At 26.6% G+C, this 21,440-nt stretch overlaps 1 protein-coding gene across 2 annotated transcripts in view; it reads right to left on the reverse strand.

Moving 5' to 3' along the window:
• The window catches only part of LOC101236065 (AP-5 complex subunit sigma-1), a 29,295-nt gene that overhangs the window by 389 nt on the left and 7,466 nt on the right, over positions 1-21,440 (reverse strand). The window contains exons 2-5 of one of the 2 annotated variants that reach the window (XM_065794784.1): positions 19,349-19,458; positions 9,934-9,963; positions 4,042-4,098; positions 1-71 (exon numbers count right to left, since the gene is read on the reverse strand). The exon at positions 1-71 is cut by the window's left edge and continues 50 nt beyond it. In XM_065794784.1, coding sequence (XP_065650856.1) covers positions 1-71; positions 4,042-4,098; positions 9,934-9,963; positions 19,349-19,458 — 268 coding nt within the window. The remainder of the gene's footprint in view (positions 72-4,041; positions 4,099-9,933; positions 9,964-19,348; positions 19,459-21,440) is intronic. The other variant, XM_065794785.1, reaches the window with a different exon arrangement.

Below are 21,440 nucleotides of genomic sequence, written 5' to 3' on the forward strand. Positions count from 1 at the left end.
CAATTAAACCTAAAATATCTACTGCAGATGTAATGTTTTCGCCAGCTACCAAAACAAACACAAAAGCATATCTATATAAAACCCAAAAAAAATAACTTGGTTAATTAAACTTAATTAAGATATTTGTATTCATATATACTTTATAACACATTTATTATATATATATATATATATATATATATATATATATATATATATATATATATATATATATATATATATATATATATATATATATATATATATATATATATATATATATAAATGTATGTATTAACTTATTTCATGCAGACTGCAGGTGCAATCTGCATGAAAAATCACTAAAAGAATCATACTAAGAAATAAGATAGAGAAAGACATACATTGAATGGTGTACAATCCATGGATGTACACCATTGAATGGTGTACAATCCATGGATGTACACCATTGAATGGTGTACAATCCAATGTATGTACAATTTAATGGTGTACAATCCGTTGAATGGCGTACAAAGTGCTGTACAAATTAGTGTATAAATTGAATGATCACAAAAAAAAAAAATGTAGAGAGTAATAACAAACACTAATTTTGGAATAATTTTATAACATCTGTGATGTCTTTTAAACATAGATTTTATATGCTAAGGTTCATTGATATCGCATTTCTATGTATGTGTGTATAGATATGTACTTTTGCTGGGTTTGCTTAATTGACACTGCAATAATATATTTTGCTCACTTTAAGTTTTCAAACATCTACTTCAAATCCACAGCTTTTTCAAAAAAAATCACATCATTAACATAACAAGATATAAAATCATTAACATAACAATTCATTCAAAAGTTAATAAAACTTAATTTGCAAATTGTGTCAGTCTCTTGTTTAGAGTTTTCAGTGCAATCTTTACTTACTTTACTTTGCAATATTTACCCTTATTAACTTATTTTGCTATTAAATTTTAAAATCTTTATTTATTTTATTATTTTGTATATTAAAAAAAAAATTATTACACAAATTAATAAAAAGTCTTTGATAAGAAATAATGATAATAAGGCTCTGGCTTTTCTTGTGGGTAATTGTAAACTTTTAAATTGAAAAAATAGTTTATTAAATAAAAAAGTGTTAAAGTTTTTTTCTTTAATGCAAATAATCTATTTGGGCCATTCTTTAGGTAAAGTTAATATATTAAAGTATTCAAAGTAACTATATTATATTATAATTATGCTTACTAAGCAACAGCTTACTAAGCAACAGCTTACTAAGCAACAGCTTACTAAGCAATAGCTTATTTTCTACCAGTCTTTTTCAAGATTTAAAATAAATTAAAACTCTAGAGGTGAATCTTTGTAATGTGAATGAGACACTTGATCATCGAGTTTGTCATAATTGCAAACTCCACCAAAGATATCCATTATCAATTTTTTACCAAGCTATCATTGAGAATATCAAAAAACTTTCAATTCACATTCTGTTCATCCATAAAAACTTACAAATTATGCTTGTACAATATTAAAACCTTTGTACAAATTATTAGCAAAAGAATAAATGTGTGGCCGAGACACTAATTAAAAGTATCTTGTAGTCACATGTAATGAATATATCTCGTCATTAAATGCAAACATCCATTTCACCTTTTAGAACAACTTTGTTTATAGACTTATTAAAACATATAACTATGTGCATCGAGTTAAAAACCACCTTCCATTTAAGGAAATATGGGAAAAGACCATGTGTGATGTTGTACAGCACTTCAGTTTAGCCAATAGTCATTTTATTGGCTATATAGCTGTCAGGAAAAGTATAATAAAACAGTATAACTTAAACCTATTTTAATTTTAAATAGATAAGTAGCTGAGTAAATCTAAACAAATCTTAGTATCTTAACTAAATCTATGGTAGATAAGTTTATATAAAGTAGAGAGGGGTTTACACCCTAGTTCTCAAAAATTTAAATAGGTTAAAAGTTTTAATTAAAAGTTGGTCATTAAATAATGAGAAAAATGCCAATGTTTCAACAACAACAAAAACAAAACAAAAAACTTGGCGCTGTGACAAATATCTTAGCATCACTTGAAAAAAATTCAAACAATTTTGAAGGAATGCAATGAGTTCAAAAGAGAAGTTGTGATCTTGATTTTCGCTTTTGTTTTTGCTGTAGTTTTGTTTAAAAATCATCTTTTACCACAACTACTTAATAAAATATTATTGTTAAAGTTTCCTCAAAAACATTTTTTATGCATGAAATAATTTAAATGAGATTAGTTATCTCTTCTACAGCTTTGCGGTCCAGACATCATACCTGTTGTAGTCTTGCAGAAGCGTTCTCCGGAGCTGTCATCTATTCTTTCAAAACTATTTAACAAGTCCTTATCAGAGCCTTGTTTTCCAGCATGCTGAAAAGCAACATCTGTTATCCCCATTTTTAAAAAATTCTGGAGAGCGATCTGATTTGTCTAACTATTGTCCCATTAGTCTTCTTCCTATCATAAGCAAGGTTTCTGAATCTTTAATTAACAAACACTTAACCTTGAATCTTGAATCTAATAACTTACTTTCTGATCATCAATATGGATTTCGATCTTCTTGTTCTACAGCTGATTTGCTAACAGTAATTACTGATAGGTTTTATCATGCATTAAATAGATGAGGAGAGATTAAGGCTATCATTCTTGACGTTTCTAAAGCTTTTGATAAAGTTTGGGTTGCTGATCTTCTCCATAAACTTTCTTTTTAGGGTATATCTGGTAACATCTTTAAGATTATTGAGCCCTTCCTTTCCAATTGTAGTATAAAAGTTGTCCTCGATGGACAGCACTCTTCTTCATATCTTGTAACTTTAAGGTTCAATTCTTGGCCCTATACTCTTTTTAATTACATTAACAATCTTCCAGATATTCTAACATTTAAGGCGGCATTGTTCACAGATGACACTATCATTTATTCTTGTCATGATAAGAAGTCAACACTCTCTGATTGCTTGGAGGGGGCATTTGAGCTTAAAAAAAGGATCTTACCTCTGCTACAGCAGGGGACTCACAGTGGCTGGTGAACTTTAATTCAGATAAAACTCAATTTTTTTCAGCCAATCATTATCGCAATACATTAGATCTTCCTACATTCATGAACGGTAATGTACTAGATGAGTCATCTACCCTTCATCTTCTAGGATTAACTCTTACTTCCGATCTTTCTTGAAAACCGTATATCAAATCCATTGCAAAATTAGCACCTGCTAAGGTTGCATCTCTTTATCGAGCTTGTCACTTTCTTACTTCGGATTCTATTCTTTATCTCTATAAATCTTAAATCCGGCCTTGTATAGAATACTGTTGCCATATTTGGGGCAGACCTTCTAATGATGCCCTTTCTCTTTTAGACAAGGTGCAAAAATGCATTGTAAACATAGTTGGACCTGCTCTTGCAGCCAACCTCCAACCACTTTTACATTGCCGTAATGTTGCTTCTCTTTCTCTTTTCTACAAATACTATAATGAGCACTGCTCTAAAGATCTAGCATCTCTTGTGCCATCTACTAAAATTCATTCTGGTGTTACTCATCATTCAATTAAATCTCATCCTTTTCCTTCACTGTTCCTAACTGCTCCAAAAACTCTTATTCGCCTAGTTTTTTCCTCGAACATCAGTTATTTGGAAATCTATGATATTTTTAATATCAAATAGATTAGAATTAGGTGTTAAGAATAAGGTAGAACTAATTATTAAGAAACTAGGGAATTATTAAAATTTATGAAAGAAAAGTATAAAATTTCTCCCTTTTAATGATAGAGTTATTATGAGATGTTAATGATAACAAAACTTTTGTAGTGCCCTTCCAAAAAATGTATGTAATACTATTATGTAATAATGTCAAAAATTGATTAATTGAAAGTTGGACTATCATTGATTGGAAATTTAAAAAAAAAAATTTTTTTGACAAAAAGTTAGTAGACTTCTATTGTTGTTTTGAAATATTTTTTCTTTTTTCAAAACTAAAAGACCATTTTGGAAAATATTTAAACATATATTTAAAAACACTGTTTAAAAAAACAAATATCTTTTACCCATTTGATGACTTCCATAAAACACTATGAACATTTGGTATCAAAGAGTTCTTTAGTCTAAATTAAGAATAAAAAGATTTAAAAAATAATTGAAGTTTATATCAATTAACTAATCAATTAATTTTCAAATAAATAATCAACTTATGTGGCAATATATAAAACATTTGGAGTCCTTGATGAGTGAGCTTTTTGAATTGCATTCTTTTAATTTTAAACAAATAAGATGAATAATAAGGGTCACCTATTAATAACTGCTACAATTAGTTGTACAAGCGGTTTAACAAATCAACTATTGGATTTCCTAAAATTTTTAATAAAAACTAAAAACAGTAAGTGGCAAGCATGCACTATTTTTATGTTTTTGATTTATTTTCAAATTTACTTTGCAAGGTAAATTATAAAAAAAATTTTAGATTTCATTTCTGGTGTTAACCTGTGTTGCAAATAATAAATAATATAAAATTATTTTAAACTTTTTATTGTAATTACTACTATTATGTAAATTGCCATGTTGCCATGGAAATATGCCATATAAACCATGTATGAATTATCCTAATATATTAATTTCCTATTTATCTCTCTATTTTCTTTATCATTATTCAAAATTACATTAGAGGTTTTATATCTGAGTTTTTCTTTCTGTGAGTAAGTTGTAATTAGTGGAGAGCCTTACCTATACACCTGTAATCATATGTACAGACATTACATAATATGTTATGTATGTAAACTAGTAACTTCCATATATGACATGTAAGCAGAGATTGCATAATATGCACATTGTCACATTGTTTTTTTTTTTTTTTTGACAAATTAACTTCCAACAAGGCTGCCACAATAAAAGATATAACTGTAACTACAATTGTGGCTATAACTTTATAACTCATCTTAAATAAATTATAATTTACAATTAATTAATAACCCACAATTATTGGGTTATAAAAACTGCAATTAAAGTTAGAAACAGAAAGCGAGTCAAAGAAAGAAACAGAAAGCGAGTCAAAGAAATAAACAGAAAGCGAGTCAAAGAAAGAAACAGAAAGCAAGTCAAAGAAAAAAACAGAAAGCAAGTCAAAGAAAAATTAGCTTTTAACTCTATTCTTCGACTCTTTCGACTTCTTGAAAAATTGTAAATTATAAGAATCAGGAAAACATGAAGAAATGAGAGAATGCTAAAGCACCAAAATTCAAGGAAAAAAACATTCTTTCAGTATGAAGGAACATAAGGTTACAGTAAAAAGGTGCAACTTTGCTGAACGATGAGACTAGTAAAGTTAAGTATGGTTAATAGAACAAGAGATAAAACCTCACTTAAGCAGCAACCATAGTAGTATTTATAAAAAAAAAAAAGATGCAAGGTAATGAAAAATAAAAAAAGACATCATTAGGAGCACTGGCTTAAACATGATAACAGTAATCCATACAAGAACCAATAAAAGATCTATAGAGATAGAAAATTGAATCAGGAGGAAATGGAGAGCACAATAAGGGCAACCTTTAAAACAAATTGGATATTAGGGATGGTTCTTTTACTTACTTTTTTTTTACTTACACAAGTAAGTTTTTAAAACACTAGTAAATTTTTATCGAAAAATAAGTTACATAAGCAATTTTAAACGTTAAATGCAAATTTATATTTCCGTATAAGTAATTAATTTTTTTTAAATGATTTTTACTTTATAATGTAAGTTTTTTTACTTTCAAAAGTATGTTATGAAAAAGTAGATTACATCAAAAAGTAATTTACTTTTACATGTAAAAGTAAGTCACATGAAAATGCTATTTTTCTTTAACATTTCAAAGTTAATTACTTTTGAAAATTACATTACATAATATAAAAGTTTGTCAAACTGTAATTTACATTTACCTATAAAAGTAACTAATTTAAAAAAAATTATATTAAAAAAAACTTGCATATGAAAATAAATTACATAAAAGTAATATGCTACCAAATGTAAATTAAATTTACAAATAAAATAATATTTTTTAAGTGTTTAATTTTTTATTTTAAAAGTAATAATAAAATTTTATTAAAAATAAATTTTATAAAATAAAATTTAAATTACATAAGCTTACATTTTATATAGTATTAGAGAAAAAAAATAAGGGTATGACCCCCCTTGCCCAGGAAACAAATTTAACATGCAAGTTCATCGGGACTACACAAATGATGTCAAGATAAAGTAAAATCAAAGTTAAGTCTGAAAGATAAAGTAAAATCAAAAAAAAAAAAATTCAAAAAAGTGGAGTTCTCCAGTTGACTCTGAAAACAAGTTTAACATGTGCATTTATTAAATTTACACAAATACTGAAAGTTTCAGAGCTCTAGCTAGTCTGGAAGTGATAAATCAATCGCAAGGTTCCGGGACAACTGATAGCCAACAAACAACTTGTGAAGTCAAACTAACACTTGAAAAAAATTGCAAGTTTATTCTAATTTTAATTGAATAAGATTTTATTTTTCTAATCATCCTTGTGTGGGTAACTCAACAAAAAGGAGGTTATTAGGGTGCCCACAACCTATAGTAAAAGATTGACCAGCTTTCCTTACCACTTTTTTTCAAATAGATTATACATGATAAAACGCAATAAAAAGATTATATCTTTTTATTGCGTTTTACACTCCTTTAATAATATAGTACTTTTAATATTTTAATAATATAAATTATATAAGATAGATTTTTGAAAACTGTTTTAGCATTTCCTTATGGATACCAAAAGTGTTATATTGTGTTATATTACCATAACAAAATACATGATTGAAAAGGCAAATACAAAGAAAAAAAATTGGAGAAAAAGCGCGTACTAACGAACAGTGACTTCAAGGTCTACATGCATGGGTAGTATCCAATAGCGTAGCTACTAGATGCTACCCATGCATGAACTTCATGCCGCACATGCATGAATTACCCAAAGCTTCGAAATTAAGCCCCCTTCCCCCTCAATTTTTTTCAAATTACTTTTATGTAAGCTGTTTTTGCTAATTAGTTACTTTTACACATAAAATTAATTTGTTGTTATGATGTAGTTTTATTTTACTTTGTAAAGTAAGTGTCATGTTTTTTAAATATTTTATTTACATAAATTTACTTCATAAATAACTTTTTTTACATATAAAAAGTAAATTACATTTTTATGTAAATTTTTTACATAACTATAATCAAAATTAATTTTCAAAGTAATTTACTTTACACGACTTACCATTAAAAGTAAGTTATATTTACAAGTAAAAGTAAAAATGCAAATAACTTTTACTTGTAAAAGTAAATTACTATTTTAAGTAACAGTTACTCATTTAAAAAATTTGACTCAATTAAGTTTTACACGTTATATAAATTATGTAAAAAAAAACGAACTACTTTTAAATGTAAGTAAATTATATATTTTTATATGAGTTATGAAAAATAATTTACACTTAAAAGTAATTCACATTTTTACATCAAAATAAGTAAAAGTGCTATCCTATTGAATATATGATTTTGGATAAGTTTTTCTTTTAGTTAAACTCACCATATTTCCAATTCATTGAAAGTACTGGTAATAAAATGAGTGCTGCCTATCAAGGACAAAATTAATCCTGCTGTTAGAAACGATTTTCGTAACTTTCAAAACACAAATAGACCATATGAAGAGAGTTTCTGGATTAGACCAGGATGCCAAATTTTATAGAATCCCTTTTATATGCCAAAAGCAATAGCCACTGCTTCACTGCTTCTATCTAATGCACAATGGAACTTTTCTTTTATACAAGTCAGCAGTAGAACAAAAGTATCAGATTGTCGGAAAGTAAGTTGTTAAACACAAGATATTAGAGGTTTGTAATAAAAAAGTGCAGGTAGGAATAGGCTTAAAAAAACATTAAACTTTTTAAACAGTTTATTGAGTATTGAAGAGAGTTCTGGAAAATACATTTGTAAGAATCTAACAGCTGTAATGTAATGTTGTCCAGATCACAAGTTGTAAAAGAGTTTAACTGAAAAATAATTTTGGTAAAGGAAGCCAGAGTGATTGGGATGTTTAATAATGAATTAACTTGTTTTTCTTGGATGACAAGAAAAGCTTACCTATTAGAGTCTAGAGATAAGTAAGAATAAAAGTTATTTAAAAATAGTTTTACAATCATAAATTGGTAAAAAATAATTTTTACACCTTAAGAAAGGCAATAAGATCACACCCATATATGAAAGATGGAATGTTAGACTTGATTTGTTGATGACTCAGTTAATAATTTTTGTAAAGTCTTTAGAACTTAACTTCTGAGATACAATACAAGGTTTAGTAGTCTAGTAATAAATCGGAACAATTCTATTTGCACTTTTCAATTTTTAACTTATTTTTATCATTTCATTTCAGCTTCTTACAATGATAAAAAGATATTTGCCAAAACATTTAATGTGGTCAAGTCATTTAGTATGATGAGCATTAATATCGCCAATGACAACAATATTGGTTAAGTGATAATAATAAAGGACTTGATCAATTTTTTTATAAACAATATCAAAAAGAGTGCAGTTTTGAAAATAAGAAGGATATTAGGAATATGGAGAATGATAAAGAACACAAACTAAGGTAACCAAACCTGATTTTACAACAAATAGGTGAACTGATATGCAAGTATATGTCAAAGCCAAGCATGTATCTATTGTAACAAGCATATAACTATTGGAGCCTTTGAAAATCAAATAATAAATATCAACATTGAGATCTTAAAATGAAAAACCTTTTAATTTAATTTGTCTCACAAAAAGCATTATATCAGTATTAAGCATTATAGCATTATAACATTATAGTCTGCTAAACTTTGCAAGAGATTTTAAAGATGAAAAGCTACTTTAAAGACCAAGAATATTTGTAAAAGATTGAAATAAATCAGTGGTGACAATGGTTTTTTATGTTTAATATTTTATATATAGGCACTGTAGTCATGTTTTAAATTATTTGAGAGCTAGACTCATAATTACGGAGATTACTATGCATAAGTTCAGGCCTTGTTGTGAGATTTTATCATGTAAGGAAAACACGTAATGCTAATCACAACTTTTTTTTTTATATATAAACTTAATGTAATATTTTTAATTGATTATAAACAATTTATAGAGTGATTTTAGTTACCAATAAGATATTTGTAAACAAAATTTATGTTCATAAGTAAATTACTTTAAAAGAACTTTACACGATATTGAATTAATAAGAAACAAAAATTTTTAAATACATGTAAAAAGAATTCTTTTAAACAAAAACACTTCTTTTTTCTTTTTTTTTAAAAAAAAGGTTTTTAATTTGCTTTTGCATATTTTAAACTATGATGAAGAGATTAATGTTTACGAAATGAATTAGCTAGCAAGTAAAAAGTTTCTTCATTTAATAATATTGCAAAACATTCAAACACAAAATTTTACATTCCTTTTGAAACTAAACTTTACATTCTACGTTTTACTAACAATTACCTTCAAAACAAAATTCAAATTTTTAGAACTATATTTAATTCAAAGTCTTTTTTAAAAAAATTGATACAAAATAATCGCAGTTGCGGTTAAATACAATTTTTACGACTTAACATTTTCTGAATAAACGTCACATAAACAGTATTAAAAGATAATTTAAATAATAAAGTTTTTGCTTAACATAAAACTGCTAAGCGTGTACACAATTGCCTGCAAGTGCATGGCAATCTACATAACAAGCTATGCATATTGCCACTACCACACTTATTGCAGGATAACAAACCAAAAAACTGTTAAAAAGAATAGTTCTAATTTATTGGGCGCTTCATTAGATAGCAACAAACAGGAGCAAGAATTTAACACATAATTTTATTCATTAAAGTTATTAAATGATATTATGCAATTTTTCAACATTAAATATGATGATAACACTTAAACAACAAAAAAATACCGAAAAATTCCAGTTTCTGAGCCTTGATCTCTATGAAATATAAATAAAAAATATATAAAGAATTGTTGAATAAAAAAATATAAAGAAGTTGAACAAATGTGATACCACTAGTGATGTACTGATTAATTTGACAAATTTTGATTTACTAATTTTTGTAATTGAATAATGTTATTGTTTTGATAAATGATAAATTGCAATCATTTATATTGACAATAAATTATAACTTTAATGAACACATTTTAATACTTACAGTTTCTAGTGATATAAAATCAATGAGTTGCATATACTTACACATTAACAAGGCTGTTAATAGAGCAGGTGGAAATTTTGAAGAAACTAAATCCATAACTTAAGCATTAACAATTATTGCATTAACATTTAACATTAACAAACTTTTAAACCTAATTTTAAAAGATTTTTGTACAACTTTTTAAATTTTTAACTACAACCTATTTAACTTTTAAAATATTATTTTAGTTTCTTTTTTCTTTATAAAAATTAAAAAAAATGGTGTAAAGTTAGAACCAAAGCAAATGCCTAGTCATAATCATCTGGCTATTTTAATTAGTTATTTATGAACTTTAACCTGCAAAAGAAAGTGTAAACATCATGTTGTTAATTGTAACAAAGAATATGGCAACAAGCAACTACTTTTTTTTTTAAGTGAAATTTTTATAAAAGATTATTTCTTTTACAAAGATTTTATAAAGCTGTTGACATATTCCAGTGAAATATCCTACTTTGCATTTTAAGAAATAAAAGAATGTCTTATAACCTTCAAAGATTTGTAGTATTAACTTATAACTTATCAGTTAATTAAAATTTATAAATGCATTCACCATTTGCATCAGAAATGTAGTCAAGACAGTAAGACCAAGACTAAGACCAAGACATTTAGGCTCAAGATAAAAGACCAAACGCATGTTCCCTCAAAAATGGAACACCGCAAAATACAATGGCTTATATGCAAATAATAAAACAATAGCATATGACTTAATGTTTATGTAAACTAGACAATATATAATTACACAAAAAAATGCATTTATCAAAAATAATTTTTCTTTAGTTATAAAAATGAGCTCAAAAAAAGTAAATGTAATAAATTTGTGTGTACAAGTTCTACAAAAATAAAATTAGGAAACACAATAACATTAGGAAACATAAGGAAAACTGTTTACTTATAATCATTTTAATGCATAAAATTTTCAGAAAACAAATATATATCATATAATTAAAAATAATGACAGCGCAAAAAATAAGGAAATTTTGAAAAGAAATGGCACAAAAATGACAAAAAGTGAAATCAAACAGCTTGCTGCTTATTTTGACAATAATCCCAAAGCAACCATTAGAAAAGAAGCCAGAAAATTTAAAATTTCTATCACCCACTCATAAATTGTTAAAAACAAAGATAATCATAAAATATCGTCACCAGGAATCAATTACAAGTTAGTCTGACCAGCAAAGAGCTGTCACTCACCCTAAATGCAGACACTTGTATAAAAAGTTTTTTAACAAATTTTTTATTTTGGATGATGAATGTTATTTTACTTTGTCAAACTCAACAGTTGTTGGGAATGATTGGTATTACTCCAGTGAACCCAAGACTGCTTCTCCAGAAATCAAATACAAAAGAAAAGTTAAGTTCGAAAGCAAAGTATTGGTATGGCTTGCTGTTAGTCCCAAAGGTACGACTAGACCAGTAATCAAGCAATCTGGCTATCCTGCTAACAAAAATATGTACAAAAAAAATTGCATTGAAAATATTTTGATTTCATTCATGCGTAAACAATGATGATAATTAAATTTTTGTCTGAGCTTCAGCTCATTATAGCTCAAAAATGTAATTGCTTTGCTGGACAGTGAAAGTATCAATTACGTTTTTAAAAAAGATAATCCTGCCAACTGTACTGAGATAAGGCCAATCAAAGACTTTCGGTGTTATTTGAAAGGTTTAGTCTACAAAGGAAAGTGGGAAGCCAAAAATGTTTAAATTGAATGCAGTTCGTCAGATAACTATGAATCACTTGGTTTCGTTTTATATTTTAAAAATCTAACAATTTCAATTTATATTTTGAAAATCTAACAAATATTGGTATGCATAAAGAAATAGAGAAAATCTTTTTTTTAGGTACAAATTTTGTTGAAAGTGGAATACTATGATGATCAACAATTTATTATTAGTCACTAATCCATTCGTTGTGCTAAAAATTTTTGTAAGAATCAAGAAAGTACAATACAGGAACGATCTGACACCTATACCAATACTCTAAGTTTTCAAAACCAATACCAAAACTCCAAGTTTCAAGACCAAGACTAAGATAGTTAAATATAAGTCTCGAGATGTCTTGAGATCTAGACTGAAGTCTGGAGACCTACATCTCTGTATTACACTCTTTTAGCTTCATTACTCTATTAATAGAGACTTATTCTGAATTTCTGAAAAAGATATAAAGAAATATAGGATTTTGTAGCTTTTTTATTTTTTGGCCTCTATCTTATTAGGACTTGTCTATTGTAGACAAATGTTCCTGTAATGTAGAAATCTAAAAACAAATTTATTTATCTATTTACTGGAGACTATACATAAATTTTTTTAACATACAAAAAACAAATTATAGCTTCTATATATGAAGCTCTCTTTTAAACATTTTAATAGTAGCTTATGTAGGGAACAATTTAACAGCTCATTTTTGTTTTTATAAAGTTTTCAAATTTCTCTTGATAATTTGTGGTGTAGATATTACAAAAATTATGATCCATTAATATTAACCTATTTGGAATTCCAATTCAGCATCGTTTTATCAGACTAAGCCATAGTCAAAAAATATCCCAAGTGTGTCAAAATTTGTTGGCTTTAACTATGTCATAGTAGTAAATACAAGTTTTATTCTAAGTCATAAGTTTAATTCTAAGTAGTGATTGACCTAAATTCGGTTTCTGTATCGGTTTTGGCCAAAATATCAATTTGAACCGATACCGAAATTTTGGTCTCAGTGCTTTTTATAAATTCGGTAAAAAAGGAAAAATTGGTCAAAAAACATACCAAAAACCAAAAAATTTGTGAGATTTTAAATTTTTATCTAATTTAGAAAAATAGTTATTTTTAAGAGTTTTGACAAAATATTTTGAAAACTTTCACAAAATACCTGGAAAAAATCTTAATTTACAGAGAAAATCTGCCAGTTGTTAACTTTCGCTATTAACTTATATTGCCAACTTATGTATTAAATCTCAATTTGTGAAACATGTGTAATAAATTCTACCATAATACACGTATAAAAAAAACAAATGTAAAATTGTATTTTCAAATAAAATTTGCTAATGAGATTAATCTTGACTAGCCAAAATGTCGGTTTCGGCACCAAACTAGAGTATTTGAAATTTCGTTTTATTTCGGTTTCGGCTTTTTTTCTATTTCAGTCTATCACAAATTCCAAACCTTCATCATCTAATAGGATGGCATAGATGTAAGCCCGAGTTACAATGTTTTGTGCCAAATGTCAATGAATAATAATAGATCTTCTTGACTCTACTTTTAGATTTTTGCTTATGCCTTTATGGTAGTGGCTATGCAATAGCCTTAAATCTCTTAATGAGGGTATAGCTATAAATTTTATTTTAATAATTTTGAGGATGATTGGTAATTTCCTAAACTCTGTGGTAGCTCTTAGAGAAGCTAATTCCAATAATAGCTAAAAATATCTGAGTATTAACATTGCCATGTTGCACATCAAAGGTGTCTATGTTAGTGTAAAAAAATTGTAGAGGTTACATGAAAAAGCTGCAGAGGCTACATAAATAGCCTTCTTTTACAACTTTGGGTTAAATAGCTTATTGCTAAGGATGCCATGCACTATCTATGATTAAGTCAAGTCCTCTACTAAAAATATGAACAAGTATCTAAACAAAAGTTAAACGAAAACAATCATTAAGACCAAATTTCTTGAACCCATATTACAAATATTCGTGGGCTTAGAAGAAACTTTTTATCCCTAGAATCTCTACTAGAGCTACTTTCTCTTTTAAATACTAATTTAAATTCAGTTGTTTCATCTTCAGATCTCAGTGTTGATAGTTATTATACTTTAATGTACAAAGTCTCTAACAGTCACATGCTTGGCCTGGGCATATACTTACACATCATTTCACCTAATTAAAAATAAATTTATGCATCAATTCACCTGATTAAAATCTAATTAAAATCCAAAAACTATACTTTTACGAACTTTAGTTTAGTACCACTTCAATCAATCATCTTTCTTTTTGTTCTTTATAATTTTCCTTCTTCCCAAGACTGCATACTTATCAATGCTGTCTTTATTCAAATTGATCAAGCCCCATCAACAATATCCCTCAGCCAATACTGTTGCTATTGGTGACTCAATGTTCATCAAACTGACCCTATTAGGTGGAAGGGATGAGGCAAAGGACATTGCTTTTGAAAAATCAAAGGGTTTCCAAAAAGTCTAGCATCGTATATATATATATATATATATATATATATATATATATATATATATATATATATATATATATATATATATATATATATATATATATATATATATATATATATATATATAAGAGAGAAGGAAAAATATAGAATATAGAAGAGAAATATAGAAGAGCGGAAGGAAAAAAGTGATTCTTACGCCAACACATACATCACTTTTAATTACTTTTGACTTTCGTCCAACATTTTCGTGTTGGACGAAAGTCAAAACCATTAATTTAATTACAAATTAATTGTTATATAAAAAAACCACAAAAGCGCAAATTTAATTGACCAGAATGTTTTTAAAAACATTCTGAATGTTTTTAAAACATTCTGAATGTTTTTAAAACATTCTGAATGTTTTTAAAACATTCTGAATGTTTTTAACAATATAAACAATGTTTTTATTTTTATTTTTTTTAATAAAATGTTTTTATTTTTATTTTTTTTAATAAAATGTCTTTATTTTTATTTTTTTTACTGTAAATCATGCGCGGAGTGTTGCTACATCGACTATCTTATAGCCTGACTCGGAAGGGAGTGCTGCTACATCGACTGACAATTAGCCTGACTCGCAAGGGAGTGCTGCTACATCGACTGACAAATAGCCTGACTCGCAAGGGAGTGCTGCTACATCGACTGACAAATAGCCTGACCCGCAAGGGAGTGCTGCTACATCGACTGAGGGTTTGGTTAGGGCAGGCAGTCTATCATTATTAAAAAAAAAATTCCGGTCTTGCATTTTAATTTTTACTTTTTGTCAACAAAATATGGAAAAAACTTTCGGACAACATCTAAGGGTTCTATAAATATATATATATATATATATATATATATATATATATATATATATATATATATATATATATATATATATATATATATATATATATATACATATTCACGCTATTTGCGTGAAACTCTGAGTAATGTTTTAAATTTCGAGTGTTATAAATCGAGTGTTATAAATATTTGTTATAAATATAGTGTTATAAATATTGTTTTCCTATAAATGTAATCCTGTCTGGTACTATATATACAATTTCAATACAATAATATATCTAGTCATTGAAAACATATATTAGGCATATTGATTCAAGCCTTTCATAAAAACATAAAATATATTTTGTCATTATTCTGTTAAGTTATTTCAAAATATAGTCTTATTTCAAAATATAGACTTACAGATAAACTATTCTAATTTTAATTACAATTTATAAACTATTTTATAATTTATCAGGTTTGATAAAATCCATTTTTTTTTTAAAAAAAACAACTCAGAAAAAAGTAGTTTGAAAGCTTGTGTATAACTTTGCATGTCATTATAAGGTCAAATTGTATTCTATAGCATTCAAGAGATTCAAGATTTAAGATATTAAGTCTTGAGGAATAATTAAAAAGAATATGTCATCTTTTACAGACAATTCTAGCAAAATATTTCTGAAACTTTTCTATCCACATACAATTACACACAAATTTACGAGACTCTTATATAGGCGAAACATCAACTTTGTAGGCTCTTATCAAAAGTTAGGGATCGTTACTGATAAAAGATTTGGAAAGTAAGCAAGCACAAGAATGTGCCTTGTCTGCAATAAAGAACAGTAATTTTGAAACTTCGTATTCGAGGACACAATTATACCAATATCTTGAATAGATTTAATAGACTCAATAGGTGTATCAATGTTCATTGAGTATGAATGTAAAAAAATGGTAAAAAAAACTGTTTAATAAAGATGAAAACTTTTTTTGGTCACTATATTAAGCTGCCAAATATCTGACTATTCAGAACATCTTTTTAAGGTATTGAGAAAGTGTGTGTTGATACCATCATCTTTTGCTTGATACATCTTGCTGTCTTCTACAAACAGCTTTATGTCATATATAAATAAAATATGGCCTAAGACAGTCCATTGAGGTACTCCACATTTTACAAGAATTTTGTTTGAACATGAGTTACCCACAAAAACACATTGAGAATGATTTGTTAAAAAGTTTGTAATCCAGTTAAGCAATTCCTACTTAATACCATAGGAATGCAGTTTGAAAAGTAACTTAGAGTGAATCGCAGAATCAAAGGCTTTCTCAAAGTCTAAATATACAATATCAACATTTTTTTTGTTTATTGGCAGCAATGGTCCACTCATTTAAGGTTGGTAACATCTGTATACAGGTGAATCTACACTTTAAAAAGCTGCATTAATGAACAGAAATCAATTAATTAATAAGTAATTTGTAAGGCATTGCAAAATTTTACAAACAATGCACGCCATAGAAATAAATCTATAGTTAGTGATTTAAAATGAGTTCTTTTCTTGTAATCTCTATAGAGAATACATTTTTAGGAGGCCTTTCAAATGGCTAGAGATTGGATATTACTTTTCCTATAGCAAAGTACTGGAACATGTAATGAAACAGATGAGTTCAAATAATTACAAAAAATTTGCAAGAATGATTCAAAATATTGATTTTTGTTTGACAAGCATATACCAATTTAAATTAAGTAACCCTGTGTGTATTGCATTGTAATACGCTTTGTGAAAATTATATTTGGTGGTTTTTTTTACTAAATTTAGAATATTCTAAACTACAATTGAAAAGCCTTACAGTGTTCAGTAAACACTGTTCAAAGGTTCTTGTGAATGAAGTGATAGTTTCTACATTAAACACATTTTTATAGTTGCTGGTTCATATTAGATCTAAAAGGTTATGTTGTGTGTTTATTTGATAAAATACAAGCCAGTTTTGAACAGGAAAGGCGAACGATTATTTATTTTTTGCAACAACTTAACCTTGGTTTTTTAGATTTTTGAAAACATTTCAAAAATGCGCTAACTAAAGTATAAGGTAATAAAGCCAGAAACTGATTTTAAAGATAGTATACTATAAAAGACATTTATTTAAATTATCAATAAATATTATATTGTTAAACAGTGTACTTTTTAAAATTAATGAAAATGTTTTTAAAACAACTTGTACAACTAATTTTATAAACAACAACGAAAACCATAGTTTTAATGAACTTTTTGATAAATCCATATATTTAATAGTCATAACAAAGTTATTTTTTTTGTTATGCTATGAAACTTTCTAATAAAATTTGTTTACACTAAGCTAAATACTTTCAAATAAAGTTTTATAACACTATTAAGTAAATTATCATAGAATATTAAATAAAACTTGTATTTCAAAAGTATTTTTTTTTTAATGATGTATGTAATTTTTTTAAAACAACTTGTATTCTTAATTTTGTAAACAGCGACAACAACAAACGCGTTATAAAGTTAGTTTTTTATTAAATGATAATTAGATATAAGTTTTTTTTATTTAAAAGAGTTATATTATAAAAATATTAGAAAAGAATAAAGTTTTATAGTTCGTTGCGTTGGTTTGAAAAGGTTATAAATGAAATTTTTTGTATTAGGAGAATTTTAAAAAAATCTTTCAATTTTTTTAATTGTTTAATTAAAATTATTTATATCATTATATTTTTATTCGTTTATATATCTTTTTTTTGATTGATATATTAAAATACATTATTATATAAAAAATAATCATATATATATTTTTATTTAGATTTTATTTAAAAAAAAAGAAAAAAGAATATAAAAAAAACCCAGTTAGAAACTCATCAAACCAACGCGACAAGTTATTTAACCTTAGCATAATTACAAAACATAATTAAAAATAATTTTCTATAAGAGTTATTTTTTTAGATTTATATTAGTTGATTTTATTTAGAGCTAAAGGTTTCAATTTTTTTTCAAATTTTTCTTTTGTTAAGATTTCTTTCTTTTTATTTAGTTTTGCCTGTTATTAATTTTTTTCCTTTGTTGGTTTTATTCAGCGCATTTTTAATTATATAAAGAGCTGTGGTCAAGCTTTCAAAAAAAACATTTACACGAGTGGTCAAGATTGGAGTGCTATTGCATGCTTTTCCTGTTCACGGCTGAATACAAGCTGGCTTAAAGCATTTGCAGGGCACGCTTCTACAAATAAGAATCTCCAAAACTAATTGGGATTGACCAGTTTATGAGAGGCAGATTGAAGTCACCTGCAATTATACATGTAGAATCACAAGTTGATGTAATCCTATTAATTATATTACATAAGACTAAGGATTTTAAAATACAAGTGGCTGCACATGGTGGGTGGTAAATATGTGAAACTTGTATCTTTTGATCCTTGGAGAAGACAAACTGGTCAACAGGGACGTGTTCTTTTGTTCCTGCTATTTTTATCATATTTAGGTTGATTTTTTAATTTTATTTTATTTCTATTTTTATTTATACATATTTGAATTTATTATTTTATTATAAAAATATATTTTTTATATTTATTTTTGTTATTTCTATTTATTTATTATATATTATATTTCATTTTTATTTTCATCTATTTACAAAAATGATTAATTACAGTAATATAACCATGTTTAAACCTTGCCATAACCCTAACCCTAAGCCTGACTTTATGCTGACCCTAACCAAACACTCAATCGATGTAGCAGCACTCCCTTGCGAGTCAGGCTATTTTTTAGTTGATGCATGTACTTTTTGCTCCATAAAAGTTGCTTACAGGGACATTCTTCTACTTTCTTACAATTAATTTATTATTGTGTAAATTACCGGGTACAGAAAAATGTCCCAGATAATGCTCATGTTCCTGTAAGTATTCTTTTGTAAAACCTGTCCCTGTAAGTGATACTATAGGTGTGTATATATATATATATATATATATATATATATATATATATATATATATATATATATATATATATATATATATATATATATATATATATATATAATTAACAAAAATTAATATATCATAGTTAAACTTCATATCTTAAAAAACAAATTAAAAAAACAAGAATTTAAACTTCAACAAAAAAATAATAATATTCTAAATAAATTTTACATAAGTTCTTTGTTGTTGGCAACATCTCTACGAAACACATATTCTGAATTAACACGATTTATGATAGAAACCAGATTTTCATGTTCTATGTTTCGACAGTTGTCATCTATCTGCACAAAAATGACATTTTTTTAAATTTTATATATAAGAATGATAACCATATATCCCGAATATTTACATAGAGTTTATTGCATTGATTCACTGATAAAAAATGAAAAAGTTGCCCTAACTGGCATTAGTGCACAATTTAAAAAAATTTGTTTTTTTTTATTTATATTAAAAACAATACACCCAGTTACAACAAAAATCTAGTTTTTTTTATTTTATTGTCAATGTTTATGATAAGTTCTGTAGGTAAGTTATGCAACATGTACACCAATAAAAGATTTAACTAATCACCAAGAGTTAAAGTGACTTTATACATTTTACACCAATAAGCAAGTAAGCAACTTTACAGAGAAATTTTCACAAAATTTATATGTTGTTTTCATTGAAACTTTTTGGAAGTTTTTTTTTTTTACATTTTGGTAACCTTTTAAGTCTTAAATCTATGATTTTAAAAAATATAAATATGTTGATTACAACATTTAGACATTAATTAGGCAAGTGTTTGGAAAGTTTAAAAAAAGGATATAATGACATGCTGTCAAAAACCTTGATGTTTCTTATAACAAAAGCATAACTTCTAATTATTGTCTCACAGTAGTAAAAAAAATGAAAAGATGGTTGATGCCATGACCCCAGAAAATCTTTTGGTAGGATGATAGTACTACTATTTAGTAGTACTATCATCCCAGGGTTGATTATGGTTTATATATATATATATATATATATATATATATATATATATATATATATATATATATATATATATATATATATTATATTATATTATATTATATTATATTATATTATATTATATTATATTATATTATATTATATTATATTATATTATATTATATTATATTATATTATATTATATATATATATACATATATATTTATAAAATATATACAGTAGTGTCCTAAAGTAATTGGACAAACACCTTTTTGATTATATTTTTTATCGAGTTAACATTTCAAAATGAAATTTTGCATAAGCATGTCAAACTATACTACAATTATGAAAAAGAAAACAAAAATCCAAATTTGGGGGAAATTACTCAAAATTTTAATAAAAGAATGGAAATTATTGGCTCAAAAGTAATTGGACAAACTAAATATGTCATTTAACAAAAAAAACTTTCTCAACAAAGACTAAATTTCCAGCATTTTTTATGAAGAATTCTGTTAAATAATATATATGATGTTACATAGTGTCATATTCTGTTACATAATGTATATAATCTGTGCATAATCCTAGTAATTCGTTGGAAAACCTTTTGCCGCAATGACAGCATTACATCTACGTGGCATTGAATCAACCAAATTAAAACATCAATTGGTATTTCCTCCCAAGTGCGCTTAATCAACTCAAACAAATCATGCTGATTAGATGGTTTCCGAACACTAATTTCTCAATATGTTCCCAAAGATGTTCGATTGGGTTCAGGTCCGGAGATTGTGATGGCCATTTCAAGATACGAACTTTCTTTTGAGCTAAAAATTCTGTGACTAGCTTGGAGCTGTGTTTTGGATCGTTATTGTGTTGGAAAGTTCAATCACACAACATTTTATCTTTTGCATGTGGCAGCATTATATCTTTGATTATTCCTTTATACATGTTTTGGTCCACGATGCCTTAAACTCAATAGATTGGATCTACTCCATCATGGCTAAAACATGACCAAACCATTACTGAACCACCACCATGCTTTACTATAGGAACTTGGTACTTAACACCATTTTGAAGACCTATTAGACGTCGAACATATTACATACCATCAGAACCAAACATATTAAACTTTGACTCATCACTCCATAGTATGTGCTCTACGATTTTTTGCAGAAACAAAAGGTTTTTTAAAGGACAACGGCCAAAAAAGTTGTTTTGTTTTAAGCGACACTTTACCATTGCTTAAGAGCAACAAATTTGATGTGACTGGGTAAATTCTCTATGAATTTCTTCAACACTCTTGCGCGGATCTGCCTTT

Source organism: Hydra vulgaris, chromosome 04 (assembly GCF_038396675.1).
Source record: "Hydra vulgaris chromosome 04, alternate assembly HydraT2T_AEP".
Lineage (NCBI taxonomy): Eukaryota > Metazoa > Cnidaria > Hydrozoa > Anthoathecata > Hydridae > Hydra > Hydra vulgaris.